The 15,940-nt window shown below is 47.8% G+C and overlaps 2 protein-coding genes across 14 annotated transcripts in view; one reads left to right on the top strand and one right to left on the bottom strand.

Moving 5' to 3' along the window:
- The first annotated feature begins 278 nt into the window (after positions 1-278).
- On the top strand, positions 279-14,615 carry ZNHIT3 (zinc finger HIT-type containing 3). 3 transcript variants are annotated; one of them, XM_063706519.1, is made up of 8 exons: positions 736-1,183; positions 1,942-2,119; positions 2,673-2,788; positions 3,264-3,879; positions 4,029-4,060; positions 9,152-9,238; positions 10,269-10,349; positions 11,568-12,167. In XM_063706519.1, the coding sequence occupies exons 4-8, from the start codon at positions 3,794-3,796 to the stop codon at positions 11,747-11,749; spliced, it is 468 nt and encodes a 155-aa protein (XP_063562589.1). In that variant the 5' UTR covers positions 736-1,183; positions 1,942-2,119; positions 2,673-2,788; positions 3,264-3,793; the 3' UTR covers positions 11,750-12,167. The 3 variants fall into 3 exon arrangements, with proteins under 3 accessions (XP_004041917.2, XP_018882742.2, XP_063562589.1); XM_004041869.5 differs by having other exon boundaries at positions 279-1,183; positions 2,673-3,879; XM_019027197.4 differs by lacking the exon at positions 11,568-12,167 and adding an exon at positions 13,950-14,615 and having other exon boundaries at positions 302-3,879.
- Positions 11,981-15,940, bottom strand: part of MYO19 (myosin XIX) — a 39,244-nt gene continuing 35,284 nt past the window's right edge. For 9 of the 11 annotated variants that reach the window (XM_004041867.5, XM_019027194.4, XM_019027195.4 and 6 more), the window contains 3 exons: positions 15,422-15,507; positions 14,610-14,903; positions 11,981-12,751 (listed from right to left, as the gene is read on the bottom strand). In XM_004041867.5, coding sequence (XP_004041915.5) covers positions 12,596-12,751; positions 14,610-14,903; positions 15,422-15,507 — 536 coding nt within the window. In that variant the 3' untranslated portion in view covers positions 11,981-12,595. The remainder of the gene's footprint in view (positions 12,752-14,609; positions 14,904-15,421; positions 15,508-15,940) is intronic. The other 2 variants (XM_055388347.2, XM_055388348.2) reach the window with 1 other exon arrangement.

Below are 15,940 nucleotides of genomic sequence, written 5' to 3'. Positions count from 1 at the left end.
GAGAGCGCAGGCCCTGCTTTCCCGTAAGAACACTCGTGGGCATCGGGTCGCCGCTTCGCCCCCGCGCTCTAGACGCACTTTCCTGCCGCCTGGCGATGTCCGAAGTGCGTATCAGAGCCTGGACTTGGTCTTCCCGGCGCTGCCAGACCGCTGAGCCTCCCCGCACGTGGTGGGGCGCAGGCGGGGCGCCAGCTGCGCGGGAATCCGGGCGAGCGCGCTCCACCCGGGCAGTGCGGGCCTGGAGCGCCCTCTGGCGGGACGGGGCGCGGCGTTGCGCGTCTGCAGCCTTGGGATTGGCCCGGACTCGCCTTCAACGCACCGGACAGCGCTGCCAGGAGGCAGAGCTCTGAAAACCTCGACAGTGACGCCTCTCTCTTCAGTGCCCGCACTGCGTCCCAGGCTGACGCCAAGGAGGCCCAAGACAGCCCTGGGTGGCCATTAGGACGGGTCTGGAGGGGACATCAGTGTGGACATCTAGTTGCTGGGCCTGGGGTCACAGCCCCCTTTCTTGTCTGAACTGGCCACTGCCCGGAGGAGCTGCGCTGTGCGCCTTAGTGTGCCACCACCTAACCGCCATCGCGGCTGAGCCCACCTCCTTTCCCGGACATTAGAGGACGAGGGGTGCGAAGGTCGGGGAAAGCTGGGGGCATCCAGATATCCGGAGTAGAGGAGGGGCCTCTTCCCTGCGTGGATGTGCATGGGAGGGATTCCAGGAATTTAATTTTCTTTTCTTTTGAGATGGAGTCTCGCTCTGTCACCAAGCTGGAGTGCAGTGGTGCGATCTGGGCTCACTGCAACCTCCGCCTCCCGGGTTCAAGGGATTCCCCTGCCTCAGCCTCCCTAGCAGCTGGGACTGCAGGCGCGTGCCACCACACCTGACTAATTTTTTGTATTTTAGTAGAGACGGGGTTTCACCATGTTGGCCAGGATGGTCTCGATCCCCTGACCTCGTGATCTGCCCGCCTTGGCCTCCCAAAGTGCTGGGATTACAGGCGTGAGCCACCGCGCCTGGCCGAATTTTCTTTTTCTTTTTTTTTTCTGGAGTCATCATCTCTCCACTCGCAGATAGGGAGTCAGCGTGGTTTGTATGCAGGTGGGAGGGATTGAGCCCCTGAAAATGGTTAGGATTGTCTCTGGCCTCAGCCTTGGTACACACATCACAGGACAAATCAAGCAGACAGTGGTGAGTCTGCCACAGTGGGCAAATTTCTACCCATGCCAGACAGTGCACAGGCTCTTTTGGTTTTTTTTCCTCTCTCTCTCTTCCTTTTGAGACAAGGTCCTGCTCTGTCACGCAGGCCGGAGTGCAGTGGCGTGATCTCCACTCACTGCAACCTCCGCCTCCTGGGCTCAAGCGATTTTCCCACCTCAGCCTCCCCAGTAGCTGGGATTACAGGCTCAAGCCACTGCCCCCCGCTAATTTTTGCATCTTTTTGGGTAGAGATGGGTTTTCACCATGTTGCCCAGGCTGGTCTTGAACTCCTGGGCTCAAGCCATGTGCCCGCCTTGGCCTCCCAAAGTGCTAGGATTACTGGCGTGAGCCACCTTACCTGGTGGGGCACAGGATTTTAAATTAAATTAAATTTTTTTTAAAATTTTTAGAGACAGAGTCTTGCTCTGTCGCCCAGGCTGGAGTGCAGTGCAGTGCAGTGGCATGATCTTGGCTCACTACTATCTCTGCCTCTAGAGTTCCGGCGATTCTTGTGCCTCAGCCTCTCTAGTAGTTGGGATTACAGGCGTGCACCACCACACCCAGTTATTTTTTTCTATTTTTAGTACAGACAGGGTTTTGCTATGTTAGCCAGGCTGGTCTTGAACTCCTGGCCTCAAGTGATCTGCCTGCTTTGGCCTCCCAAAGTGCTGGGATCACAGGCGTGAGCCACTGCGCCTGGCCTAAATTCTTCGTCTTTAAGACGGGGTCTCTCTCTCTCTGTCACCCAGGCTGGAATGCAGTGGCACAATCATAGTTCACTGCAGCCTTGAACTCCTGGGCTCAAGTGAGCCTCCAGCCTCAACTTTCTAAGTAGCTGGGACTACAGGCTGATGCGACCATGCCTGACTTGGCACAGGATTTAAATATGGCCCTGGACAAGTCACTGGCCTTCTCTGGCCTTCCCAGGTAAGCTTGGACTTTCTGGGACGCTTCAAGTTCAAATCATCAGTGGTACAACTGTTGAACAATATGAGGAACGCTGCGGGTTACTGGGCCTGTGTGGACCCGTTTTGGATTCTAAGCTGGGTCCTGGGCAGAAGTTGGAGGCTGGGGCAGCTGCAAGCAGGACAGGCAGGTGGCCAGAGGGCCCAGCAGCTTCAGCACTGAGGACTGGACTGGGTCGCCACGCCCAAAGGAAGGATAAAATTACTCACCTCCCACTCAAGAAGCAGGCGGCAGAACTGTTTTGGAGAGCATGGCTTGGGGCCTGGGACCTATGTTCATGCGGTCCAGACGGAGATCCATGAGAGTTAAGACTCTTTCTAGATATCAGGTAGCACTTCTGATTACAAAACTTTTACACATGGTCTCCTCTCTGCTTTACAACAGCTCAGGAAAGTAGGCCCAAACATCCACTTTAATAGATGAGGGAGCTCAGAGGGGGTAACCAACCCCTCCAGGTCACACAGCCAGGGAGGGGGTTGAGCCAAGGTTCAAACCACTGCCTCGGTTGTTGCAGATACATCCCTGCAGACACCTTTATTGAAGAGGGACCCTGAAGGCTGAACGGCCAACACAGAAGAGGAGGCACTTGGGAGTAAGGGTGATTTATGGCCCTGGGAGGGCCCAGTGCAGGTAGGATGGGAGCTAAGGTAAGGCTGGGCCATGCCTAGCTGCAAGCAAATTTCCTTAAAAAACAAAAAACATTACTTTGTCTAAACCTAAAGTTTGTGGTGGCATTCAAGTCCCATCATAGCCCATCTATCCAGACTCATCTGCCTGGGATCCCCGTCTTGGGACTAGTGGTCGCTGGCCTGCTTCCTGGTCAATTAGCTTCCGGGACTAGGGGGAGGTGTGAGGAGCCTAGAGTGCAAAATTTAAGAAGCACTCAGTCTCAGGGGCGTGCAGGTGCAGGGTAGCGACGGTAGGACTCTAAGAGTGAGTCTCTTTCCTCCCCGTTTCCCCGTCCTACTTTCACTCTAAGCATTTAGTTCCCAGGGGACAGAGACGACTTCTTCATTAGAAGACCCCGGGGGGTCCCCAGCCCTGAAGGGCTCACAGTTGGAGCTCAAACATTTGCCACTGTTCAGGCTCATCTTTCTTTCCCCAGTGAAAAATGGCCTAGGTTGGGAAGGGCAGGTTCCTGTCTACTGCGTGATCCAACGGATTCTGGTTCGCCCAATGTCTGGACTTGTCCTTTGCCAAGAATAAGCAGATGAGATGGGCGGATGAACCCCAATGTCCCTGCAAGATTCAGGAAGTCCCAGCCAGAAAGTAAAGGACGTTTAGTTCCATGTATTGTTTTCTTTTTTACATGCGGGGCAACACACCTGGACAGTGTCGATGGCTTGCTCCAAGCCACACGGCTGCATAGGGACAGGGACTGGGCTACATAACAAGTTCTTCGACGCTGTGATCTAATCAAGGAAAACCTGGGACGCAGCTACTAGATGCGCATCGAGTGTATCGACGCTCTACTTACGAGGACTGGAACAGTGAGCAGGATCAGTCCATTGCTTTTGCCTACCTGCTGAGCGCTGATTGGTCCCCGTTTAGGAAACGGAAAAAGGGGCGTGCACGCGGGCGCGGCTGCGTGAGAGGCGCGCGGCGGCGCGGTAAACAGTCTCCTTCCACAAGACCATGGCGTCGCTCAAATGTAGCACCGTCGTCTGCGTGATCTGCTTGGAGAAGCCCAAATACCGCTGTCCAGCCTGCCGCTTGCCCTAGTGAGCGGGGAGGTCGCGGGGTCCGGGGGCGCGGGTGTCCGGCCACGGCGGGAGGGCGGGAGGCCGGGAGGCCGGGCGGGAGCCGGCGGGCTGCTGGAGGGGCCGGGGACCCTCGGGGCTGACGCGGTCTGTGGCCTCTGTTGTTACAGCTGCTCGGTAGCCTGCTTCCGGAAGCACAAAGGTGAGCCCCGTCCCCGCCAGCCCTCGTACCCCTCTGCGCACGGGGCAGCCCCCACGTCCAGTCTCCGTCTTAGGGGCGTGGACCCTTGGGCTGCGCTTCTTTTCCCGCCTAGGGTCTCCGCGGGTTCTGCAGGAACCTTGCTTCCTCTGACTTGGTCCCTGGTGTCCCTGTGTGTCGGACAGTTCCCTCTGTTGTCCCTGCCTGTAATCGCTCTCAGGGTTTTGATCAGTAGCCTTTCTTCTACCCCGCTCCTCCTTCTGCGTGCTACTCTTTTTTGCTTAGAAATAGTTTCCGATTGCTTTTCCCACCGAGGTCTACTCTAGCAGTTTCTTCCTCAGTATTCTGATGTAGCCCCTCACCATTTGGCTGAAACTGCGCTAACTTTAACAGTATTTTCACTCGTGTAAATAATGTCTTGTTAGAAACAAAGAGGTAAGTCCATGTACAATACAAGGAGACGTCCTTGATTTGTTAAGAGAAAAAAAGAATCAAGTAAGTTCTGTGTATGATGTGAACACACTTTTTTGTACAGTTAAAAAGAAGTGACCTGGCCGGGCGCGGTGGCTCACGCCTGTAATCCCAGCACTTTGGGATGCCAAGGTGGGTGGATCACCTGAGGTCAGGAGTTCGAGACCAGCCTGGCCAACATTATGAAACCACATCTCTACTAAAAATACAAAAATGAGCTGGGTGTGGAGGCGTGCGCCTGTAATCCCAGCTACTTAGGAGGCTGAGGCAGGAGAATTGCTTGAACCATGGAGACGCAGGTTGCAGTGAGCCAAGACTGCACCACTGCACTCCAGCCTGGGCAACAGAGTGAGACTCCATCTAAAAAAAAATTAAAATTAAAAAAATTAAAAATAAAGACGAGTGCATACAAGTTCTAGCTCACTGACTTAAAGGACTGTATGTTATTTCATTATATAGTTGGTACGACCGTTATTTATATAAAGCCTCCTATTGGTTGATTTTTCTTTTTAATATTTGTTTTTAATTGACACATAATTGCATACAATTTGAGTTACAGTGTGATACTTCAATACCTGTATACAGTGTTTAAGGATCAAATTAGGGTAATTAGCATATTCGCCCCAAATAATCATTTCTTCATGTTGGGAACACTTGCGGTCCTCTCTTGTAGCTATTTGAAAGTATAAATTGCTGCCAACATGGTCACACTAAGGTACTGTGTAACACTAGAACTTATTCCTCCCATCTGGCTGTAATTTTGTATCCATTAAGCAACTTCTCCCTAGCCCCCTACACTCTACTCTTCCTAGCCTCCAGTTACCACTATTCTGCTCTCTACTTCTGTGAAATCAACTTGCTTAGCATCCACATGTTAACAAGAACATCTTATGGTGCCTGGCTTGTTTCACTTAACAAGCCAGGGCTTGTTAAGCTTGGGCTCATCCATGTTCCTGCAAGTGACAGGATTTCATGGTTTTTTATGGCTAATATCCAGTGTATATATGTACCACATTTCTTTATCCATCTGTTGGTGGATCCTTAGGTTCATTCCTTATCTTGGGTGTTGTGACTAGCAGTAAACGCAGGAGTGCAGGTATCTCTTTGGCAGACTGATTTCATTTCCTTTGGATATATACACAGTAGTGGGATTGCTGGATCATATGGTAGTTCTATTCGTAGTTTTTTTTTTTAGGAACCTCTATGCTGTTTTCCATAATGACTATACTAATTTACATTCCCAATAACAGTGCAGTGTATAAGAGTTCTCTTTTCTCCACATCCTTGCCAACATGTTATTTTTTTTCTTTTTGATAGCCATTCTTACTGTGGTGAGATGATACCTCATTGTGGTCTTGACTTGAATGTCCCTAATGATTAGTGATGTTGAACATTTTTTCATGTACTTGTTGGCCATTTGTATGTCTTCTTTTGAGAAGTGTCTGTTTGGGTCATTTGCCCATTTTTGTTTTTTTTTTTTTTTGAGACGGAGTCTTGCTCTTGTCGCCCAGGCTGGAGTACAGTGGCGCAGTCCCTGCTTACTGCAACCTCCGCTTCCGGGGTTCAGGTGATTCTCCTGCCTCAGCCTCCAGAGTAGCTGGGATTACAGGTGCCTGCTGGCTGATTTTTGTATTTTTAGTAGAGACAAGGTTTCACCATGTTGGCCAGGCTGGTCTTGAGCTCTTGACCTCAGGTGATCCACCTGCCTCGGCCTCCCAAAGGGCTGGGATTACAGGTGTGAGCCACCATGCCCGGCCCATTTGTCCACTTAATTTTTTTTTTTTTTTTTTTTGGCTGTTGAGCTCCTTGTGTATTCTAGATATTAACCCTTTGTCAAGTGAATATTTTGCAAATATTTTCTCCCATCCTGTGGGTTGTCTCTTCATTCTATTGTTTCCTTTGTTGTACAGAAGCTTTTTTGTGTAATAGAATTCCATTTGCCTATTTTTGCTCTTCTTGCCTGTGTTTTTGAGATTTTATTCATAAAATCTTTGCCTAGACCAATGTCCTGAAGTATTTCCCCTGTGTTTTCTTGTAGTGGTTTCAGGTCTTACATTTAGGTCTTTAATCCATTTTGATGTTTATATATGGTGACAGATAAGGATCTAGTTTCATTCTTCTGCATATGGTTATTCTTACAGTTATCCTGTTTTTCCAGTACCATTTATTGAAGAGTGCTTTTTTTCCCAGTATATGCTCTTGGTGCCTTTGTGAAAAGTCAGTTGGCTGTAAATGTGTGAATTTATATCTGTGTTCTCTATTCTGTTCCATTGATCTATGTGTCTATTTTTATGCTAGTACCATGCTGTTTAGATATTATAGCTTTGTAGTATATTTCGAGGCCAAGTAGTGGTGATGCCTCCAGCTTTGTTCTGTTTGCTCAGGATTGCTTTGGCTATTGGGGGTCTTTTGTGGTTCCATATTAATTTTAGAATTTTTTTTGACATTTCTGTGAACAGTATCATTGGTATTTTGATAGGGATTGCATTGACTCTAGATTACTTTGGGTAGTACGGTCATTTTAATATTTATTTTTCTTATTGGTGGATATTTACATTAATTTTGCCTTTGTTGCTGCTATAGGCAGTGTTAAAGTGGTATTTAATAAATAATAATTTTGATCAGAAATTTCTAATAGCCACATCTGTTGTACACTTTTCATTTGTCTTTTTTATTTTTTTGCAACAAAGTCTTCTCTGTCACCCAGGCTGGAGTGCAGTGGTGCTCACTATAGCCTTGATTTCCTGGGCTCAGGCAGTCCTCCTACCTCAGCCTCCCAAGTAGTTGGGACTGCAGGCGTGTGCCACCATGCCTGGCTTATTTATTTTTAATTTTAATTTTTGTGGAGATGAAGTCTCACTGTATTGCCTGGGCTGGTCTTGAATTCCTGGGCTCAAGTGATCCTTCCACCTTGGCCTCCCAAAGCGTTGGGATTACAGACGTGAGCTACCCGTGCCCAGCCTGTCATCTTTCTTGATTCCCATGAATATCTGCTGTGTTTGGCTTCTTCTTTCTTGATATTCTTTGGAGGCCGGGAAGATACCTCTCCGTGGTATTCTCTCCTCCCTTTCTCCCTTCGAAGTCCTAACCAGGCCTGACCCTGTTATAGCTTCTGAGGTCAGATGAGATAGGGTGCATTCAGGGTGGCATAGCTGTAGATTCTCGTTTTCTTTTTTTTTCCTTTTTTCGAGACAGGGTCTTGCTCTTTTGCCCAGGATGGAGTGCAGTGGTGTGATCACAGCTCATTGCACCCTTGGCCTCCTGGGCCCAAGTGATCCTCCCACCTTAGCCTCCTGAGTAACGGAGACAAACTTTATCTATTTTTCGTAGAGACAGGGTCTCGCTGTATTGCCTAGGCTGGTCTTGGACTCCTGGGCTTAAGCAATCCTCCTGCCTCGACCTCCCAAATTGCTGGGATTACAGGCAGGAGCCACTGTGCCCAGCTTCTCCTTCCTTTTGCTAGATCTCTCTCTCTTGAAATGTGGTCCTTGACTTTTATTCCTAGGTAGGTGATCTTTCACTTTAATTTTTTTTTTTTCTTGCTGACATCCAACTCTTTAGCTCCAGCCTCTTTTTGAGCCCCTTAGACACAAATGTATTTTGGGGTCAGGTAGAACCCAGAAAATTCACCTCTCCTTCAGTCCCTCCTGCTGTGTTCCTTACACATATAGCATAGCTGTCAAGTTAGACCTGGATTCCAAATCTGCCTCTGCTACTTACTAGCTGTGGACCCCAATGGACAAGTTTATTACAAGAAAATTGAATCCTTTCATCTGTTAAGTGGAATTAACAGTCTCCATGTCATGGGGGCTTTGTAAAAGTTCATTGAGCCACTATGTATCTCACTGTGTACCTGGCACAGTGCTTGGCACTTAGTCACTGGCAGCTGTTGTAACTGCCACCTACCTGACTAGAACCTTTCTGTAGCATATTGTCAAATCTACATTTTAAGTCTCTACAATCTGGTCCTGCCTTTATGTCCTCAGAACCCTTTCCTGTGACTTCATGCTCTGTTGATACTGTCACCCAGGCTGGAGTGCAGTGGCACAATCACAGCTCACTGCAGCCTTGACACACTGGGCTTAAGGGATCCTCCTGCCTCAGCCTCCCAAGTAGCTGAGACCACATGTGTGTACCACCATGCCTGGATGATTTTTTTTATTTTCTGTAGAGACATAGTCTTGCTAGGTTGCCCAGGCTGGTCTCAAACTCCTGGGCTCAAGTGATCCTCCCACCTTGGCCTCCAAATGTTAGGATTACAGGCGTGAGCCAGCACAGCTGGCCTTCTGTTGACTCTGTAAGTTCTTTGGTGGTTTTGCCCCTAGTTTTATCCCATCTGGTATCTGGTTTACAGCAGCTATTTCAAACACCCCAGTTAATTGTGGTGAGAATTTTGTAAGACTTGGCAGGGTAGGGAGGATGGGGACAGGTTCTTGGGGTGCATGAATGAGTCCTGCTTTCTCAGCCTGCTGGCGGTTTTCCTTAACCTCCCTCTTGCTTTGATCTCTCACTTCTTCCACATTCCTGGGCACCCACCCACATCCCTTACCCCAGACACTAGCGAGGTGCAGCCTTGTCGCTGAAATGGAGGTAATGTGGGCCTGGGATTTGTGTCTTTTTCAGAACAGTGCAACCCTGAAACTCATCCTGTTGAGAAAAAAATAAGATCAGCTCTTCCTACCAAAACCGTAAAGCCTGTGGAAAACAAAGGTGGGTTGGTTGACTTCAAACAAATCTACAAGGGACGTCACATAGAATAAGTCGAAAGGAAGGAAAAGGGGAGAGTGGGGCTGGTCAGGGAATCCAGAACAATAGCTTCATTGGGAAGGAACAGCTTCCTTAGCCCTGAGCATCAGGAGTGGGGCCATGTCATCATGGGTGATATTGAGGCAACAGCCTGAAAGCAGTATTCAGGAGAAGAAAAATGGGCAGAAGACAGAGATGAGAAAGGCCATGGCTGTGGTTTGGGGGTTTGCGGTGGGCCCTGCTGGCAGGAGCCTTCTCTAGCCCACAGCTGCTGGTCTCCCTCCATGAATCTGGCTGGGACTGTCAGTTCACCTGAACTCAGCCCAGGCAGGAGGCTTTCTTTGTCCTAGATCATCTCGCTGCTGCTGGGGGTTCAGAGCTCACAGCAGTAGTGGGCTGTCAACCCATCCGTCCAGCCATCTAAACATTCTTTAATACCTCCTGGGTGTCAAGCACCATGCCAGGCTCTGAAAGCAGCCCCTCTGCTGCCACCAAAGAGGTATTGAACATTCACTCCAAAGGCATGGCCCATTTTTGCCCTTTGAGAAATTTCCAGGTTGGGTTCAGGCAATGCCAGCAGTTTCTGCCCATGCTGAAAGCACAGGAGATTCTACTTGGCTGGTTTTTACAGAGCATCCAGTTAATTGGCCCATCACAGGGTTGGAGCCATGTTGAGGTGGGGATGGGTATTAAGTTATTAGACAACCGGGGTCTAAGCCTAAAGACCACAGGACCACATACACAGTAAGGATGTGAACACTAGAGTGCATTTGTTAAAATCACCAATTCTTTCACTTAGCCTCCCTCTTCTAAAAAAGGAGTGTTAGTATAGTCACAGACTCCGGAGAAGAGGATTTTTGTCTGTACCTGCTTGAACACCCCATCATTATCACATGTGCGTGCACACATTTTTATCCTGTTGAAGTAGTGGTTAAAATCTGGTGCCCAGGCCTCCTTTTTAGCCATGAGCCATTGACTGTTTTGTATTCCTTAGACGATGATGACTCTATAGCTGATTTTCTCAATAGCGATGAGGAAGAAGACAGAGTTTCTTTGCAGAATTTAAAGAATTTAGGTAAGTCTGTACTATGCTTGTTTGTCAATCGTTGAGATACATTTACTGTGTTGTAAGGATTGTGATTTTTTAAAAAGTTATTAAATTCTTGAATAAGTATGGCATGTAGGGCTCTTACTATCTAGCCACACAATCTGTAAACATACAGGGTTTCACACCTCCCAGCCTGCCCACACCATTCCTTCTGCCTGGAATCCTGCTGGTCTTGTGGGTTGGCAAAATTCTGCCCCTCTTTCAAGCCTTGGTTCAAGTTTTCTTCGCTCAGCTAAGCTTTTCTTGACCTTTTGTGTCTCTTTCAGAATTAGGCACTTTTTTGGTTTCCCATAGCAACTTGGACTTACTAGTAATAAATCAGTTACATTTCATGGTAATTTGTCTCTCACATACTGATTTGTACAGCAGGGACCTGTATTCCCAGATCCCCAGTGCTCAGCTCACAGTCCAGCCCTTAACGCAAACTGGTTATCACATGATTTGATTTAGGGGGAAACAGGTGTTGCCATTTTTGTAGCACTGCTTATTCAGTCCTTACAACATTCTGTTACGTGTGCATGGGGTCTGTTAATTTCATTCTTCCCATTTCACAGAATCATGTTAAAAGGTTACGCTTTGCACTTAGTCTCATGGTAATGATTAGTTAGACTGAGTTTGGAGATGAGCTGGTAATAGGTGTGAAAAATTTTACAGACTGTAAAGTACCATGCAGGTATTATTGTTGGTTCCCTGCTACTGGTGCTGCTGCATGCCAAATCGCATGCTTAGACATCATTCAGAGTATTTCGTATAGCCATCTTCACCACTGGCAACTTTTATGGCTAGAAAGAAAGAAAACATGCCAGCAGCTTAATGCTACTATTTGCTTTGTGATTGTGCTGATAAAGCATTTTTTTCTTAGCTGAAGTGGCACGAAGTTACAATATTTACAAAGATACCAAGAACTGGTATCTGTTACTGCATTTAATGTGGAAATAGTTTGATATGCTGGTCTTACCTTTCATTTTATAGAGGTGGGATCTCACCATGTTGCCCAGGCTGGTCTTGAACTCCTGAGCTCAAGCAATCTGCCCACCTTGACCTCCCCAGTTGCTGGTATTACAGGCATGAGCCACCACACCTTGCTGATAGTTTTATTACACTTGAAATATTTCTTCACTTTTCAGCCATCTCCATGTGTTTCCACTTGAACTCAGACTGGCTTTTTTTCTTGTTAATTTTTAGGGGAATCTGCAATATTAAGAAGCTTATTGCTCAATCCACACCTCAGGCAGTTGATGGTCAACCTCGATCAGGGAGAAGACAAAGCAAAGCTCATGAGAGCTTACATGCAAGAGCCTTTGTTTGTGGAGTTTGCAGACTGCTGTTTAGGAATTGTGGAGCCATCCCAGAATGAGGATTCTTAAGATGGATTGTGCTGCTTGCTCAAGCGTGTGCTTGACTCCCGGAACCTGCCTGCTCCCTCTCCCAGGAGACCAGCTAGTAGGGGGCGGGGGAGCTCAGGCAAAAGAGGTTTCCAGGATGCAGATTAGGTCATGCAGGCCTTTACCGGCATTGATGTGGCTCATGTTTCAGGCAGACGTGGGGTCCTTAAGGTGGCAAGTCCTTTATGGAGAGAAAACTTGACATTCAGATGATTGTTTTTAAATGTTTTACTTTTGGTACAGTTGATAGACATCATAAACGATATCAAGCTTACACTTCATATGGAGTTAAACTTGGTCAGTGTTAATAAAATCAAAACGTGATTCTGCTGTACATTGCATTATTCATAATTTAATTTTTTGAAATTACATTAAATAAATCAACTAATTAAATACTAAAGTTTTGTTCCTTTTTAAAGGAAATAACCACAAGATTTTTCCCAGCCCAAATTCCAGCGCCAATTCTAGGCCAACTTTGGCTGTTTTCTTCCAAAAGTGCTTATGTGGAATTGGGATCCCCAATGTAGTGACAGACAGTCATGACTGCTGCTGAGTTTGATCTGTCAAGGTAGTGAAATGTGGCCCTGATGTTTCTTAACCCTGGTTTGGTAACTACCAGCCCTGACACCATCAGTGCTTGATGTAGCCTGGAACCCCAGGCCCACTGACGCACTGGGCACGGGGCTCTGGGTCGAAGGCTGGAGCCGTCACTGTTGTTCACATGCATTTGGAGCACTGTGGGAATAGTCTGGCAGCTGTGTGCTGATTAAATGTCTTTGGTAAGGCAGGGGGCAGGAAAAGGCCTTGTGGAAACAAAGGCACCAAGGATCACCCCAGCCCAGTGAAGGCAGAAGAGGTCACGTGGATCAGCCTGTGTCTTTCTAGCAGAATCTGATTAAAGCCTGTAATGCTGTAGGGCGAAGGTTCAGGGCAGATGTCAGCATACCGCAGTGGAGACTTTCTGCAGTGAAACTTTATTGATCCCTAGAGGGGAGAGAGAGATGCAGCTTTAGCACTAGTTCCTGGGAGTGCCAGGGCCTAACAGAACCCCACAGAGCAGACGCTAAAAATGCAAGAAGGTATGGACAAGTACTAGTATTGGGGGCCACAGCAGGATTAAAATAGCATTACATCCACTCAGTGTGAGACAGATGAGGAAACCCTAGGAGGAGGCGCTCCCTAAGAGGAATGTCTGTCACATTCCTATGACTGCTTAAAGCCAGAAGGGCAAAACATTTACCCTTCTGTTTAGCAGGCCTGTGTGCTTTCATGGGAGATTTCATCCAGATTAAGGCCTATAGTTATTCCTCTGAATGGAAATTTGGTGTTTCCTTCTGCCTTGTCATTTCACTTACTCCTTGCTGTGACTCCATGCAGTAGGTTGAGTATTAGCCCATTTTATAGACAGGCTCTGAGAAAATGTGTCTTAGCCAAGATCATCCAGTGAATGGGGCAGAACCAGGACCCAGACCCTGGGGTTCTACCTACCAGTGCAACACACTTTCACCTTTCCTCGGCCACTTTATTTCTATGAGGCCTGGCTTACTGGGGTGACTCACAAAGCCCTGAGTGACACTGACTTCCTGAGTGTGCTGGCTGACTTTTCCCTGGATGCTTATATAAAAACAGCTGGGCACGGTGGCTCACACCTGTAATCCCAGCACTTTGGGAGGGCAAGGCAGGCAGACCACTTGAGGTCAGGAGTTTGAGACCAGACTGGCCAACATGGCGAAACCCCGTCTCTATTAAAAATACAAAAAAAAAATACAGCCAGGCATGGTGGCACATGCCCTGTAGTCCCAGCTATTCGGGAGGCTGAGGCAGGAGAATCGCTTAAACCCACTGCATTCCATCCTGGGCGACAGAGTGAGACTCCGTCTCAAAAAATTAAATAACATGAAAAAAAAAAAAAACCACAGAGAACTTGGACCACTGACCCTGCTTGTCATTTCGTCAGCCAGAAAAGGAAAAAACCAAGCAATACAATTTGGGGAAAACATGGTGCCAAATCCAGTGCCATTTGAGGTAACAAACTCCTCACAACCCAAGTTGTGATGTGGGACTAATTAGATTATTTGCTCTCAAGTCTTGGGTAGTTTCTTTTTTGCTATGTCTGGTGAATTTTTCCTCTTTTCTGTAATTGACCTATTATTACCCTAAACCAAACTTTTTTTTTTTTTAGATGGACTCTCGTCCTGTCACCCAGGCTGGAGTGCAGCGGCGCAATCTCGGCTCACTGCAACCTCTCCCTCCCAGATTCAAGCAATTCTCATGCCTCAGCCTCCCGAGCAGCTGGGACTACAGGCGCCTGCCACTACGCCCAACCAATTTTTGTATTTTTAGTAGAGATGGGGTTTCGCCATGTTGGCCAGGCTGGTCTTAAACTCCTGACCTCAGGTGATACACCCGCCTCGACTTCCCAAAGTGCTGGGATTATAGGCGTGAGCCACCGCTCCAGGCCCTAAGCTAAACTTTCATCACCTCCTGCTCCTGACTCATCTAAAGCCTTGGTTCTCACAGTGTGGTTCATGGAGCATCAGAATCAGCTGGGAGCTTGCTAGAAACGCAGCATTGCATTTGGAAATGGGACTAGAAGATTTAGAGATGCTGAAATAATTAGAAGCAGTTTTTAAAAAGATAAAGGGCTCTGGAAGATTCCCAGTTATAACAAAATAAATAATCCAAACCTGCAGCTGATTGGGACATGCAGCCCTCTGGTTTACCCAGCAGGGTTAGGGATGGATCTTGTCCCAGCCTTAGTCTCACTCCCGCTGTGAACTTGTAGGCTTTGCTCCTACTGTTCTCAGGAACAAAGCTGTCATGGCCATCACACACAACGTACCTGAGGCAGCGCTCGGATGGACGTGACACCAGCCTGGTCTTGTGCTGTCTGGACAGTGTAGCTACTGGGGCTGCCCCTGGGGAGCTGGAGGCAAGCCCAGACCACTAATTTCCTCTGAAAGCTGCCTACACCCATAGCCGTGTTGGCCAGGACCAGTCCCAGGGGCCAGAGGCGGATTATTGCCTCCAGGAGCCTGGTCTGCAGCGGCGAGGTGCTCAGGGAACAGGGAGCTTGAGAGAAGTGTTTTTCTTCCACACCATCCAGCTCTTTAGCAGCAAGGCAGGCCATTCTGATCTTAAAAAGCAAATATCCCTTTATAGCTTTAGATTTATCTAGCCCTCTTAGCAGAAAATGGAAATCAAAACTATCTTTAACAAATCATCTTAACAAGGTGAACTGAAGGCACCTAGTTGCAAACAGCCGGCTGCCCTGAACCAAACTGGTTCCATATGGCACAAGTCTATACACCCCAGGCAACTGTGCTTAGGCCTTACATATGCTACTTGAAAACAAGATAAGAGTCCATCAAGATATAACTGATATGCCATAAAACCCAGTCTTCTAAACTCTGGAATATACCAGAGTTTGGTATATTCCCAGAGTTGCTTATACCACTCTTCACCTACATAACCACCCTGCAGGGTAGGTGTTACTGTGCCCACTGCATACACGAGGAATATGAGGCTCACAGAGGCTGAACAACCTGCCCAAGGCCACCTGCATTGCAGTGGCAGAGCCAGCATTCCCACTCGGGTCCATCTGGTCCCCAAAATTGATCCACTGCCCACCCCGACTTCTTGGGTCTTACTTACTCTCCACTTCTGCCATGCACGCTTGATGACTGTGGCAGCTGCATGCAGCCTCTGGATGTGTTTCCGAGTTAACCAGGAACGAATGGCTAAGAAGTTTGCCCAGAAACAGGAAAGAGATAATAAAGGGGCCATTAGAGCTGTCAGTGACCTGGCTGCAGCAGCACCACAGTTGCTGTCCAAGTTTCAAATATGTTTTTTTTTTTCAATAAATTGCTACAAATAAGGTTCTAAAATCAATACATAAGGTAAAACTGGCTTTTAAACATTCCTTACACTGCCCACACACTTGAATACACCTACACAACACAGTGAAGGGGCACTGGGGAGAAGGACTGGCTGAGGGCCCAGCAGTCACTTCCCGTCTCAGGCTGGGTCCAGGTCAGCACCCAGGGAATGGGAGGGATCTGGATTGTCTGTGCCTTTAAAAACTTTTTTGTTTTGTTTTGTTTTGTTTTTAATCCTCAGTTGAATTTGTTCGCTTTATGCATCCCTGATCTCACATCACCATATACCCAAACA

The sequence above is a fragment of the Gorilla gorilla genome, chromosome 4, assembly GCF_029281585.2.
Source record: "Gorilla gorilla gorilla isolate KB3781 chromosome 4, NHGRI_mGorGor1-v2.1_pri, whole genome shotgun sequence".
NCBI classification, from domain to species: Eukaryota; Metazoa; Chordata; class Mammalia; order Primates; family Hominidae; genus Gorilla; species Gorilla gorilla.
Note: the sequence above shows the minus strand (reverse complement) of the source record. Positions and strands in the feature narration are given on the sequence as shown.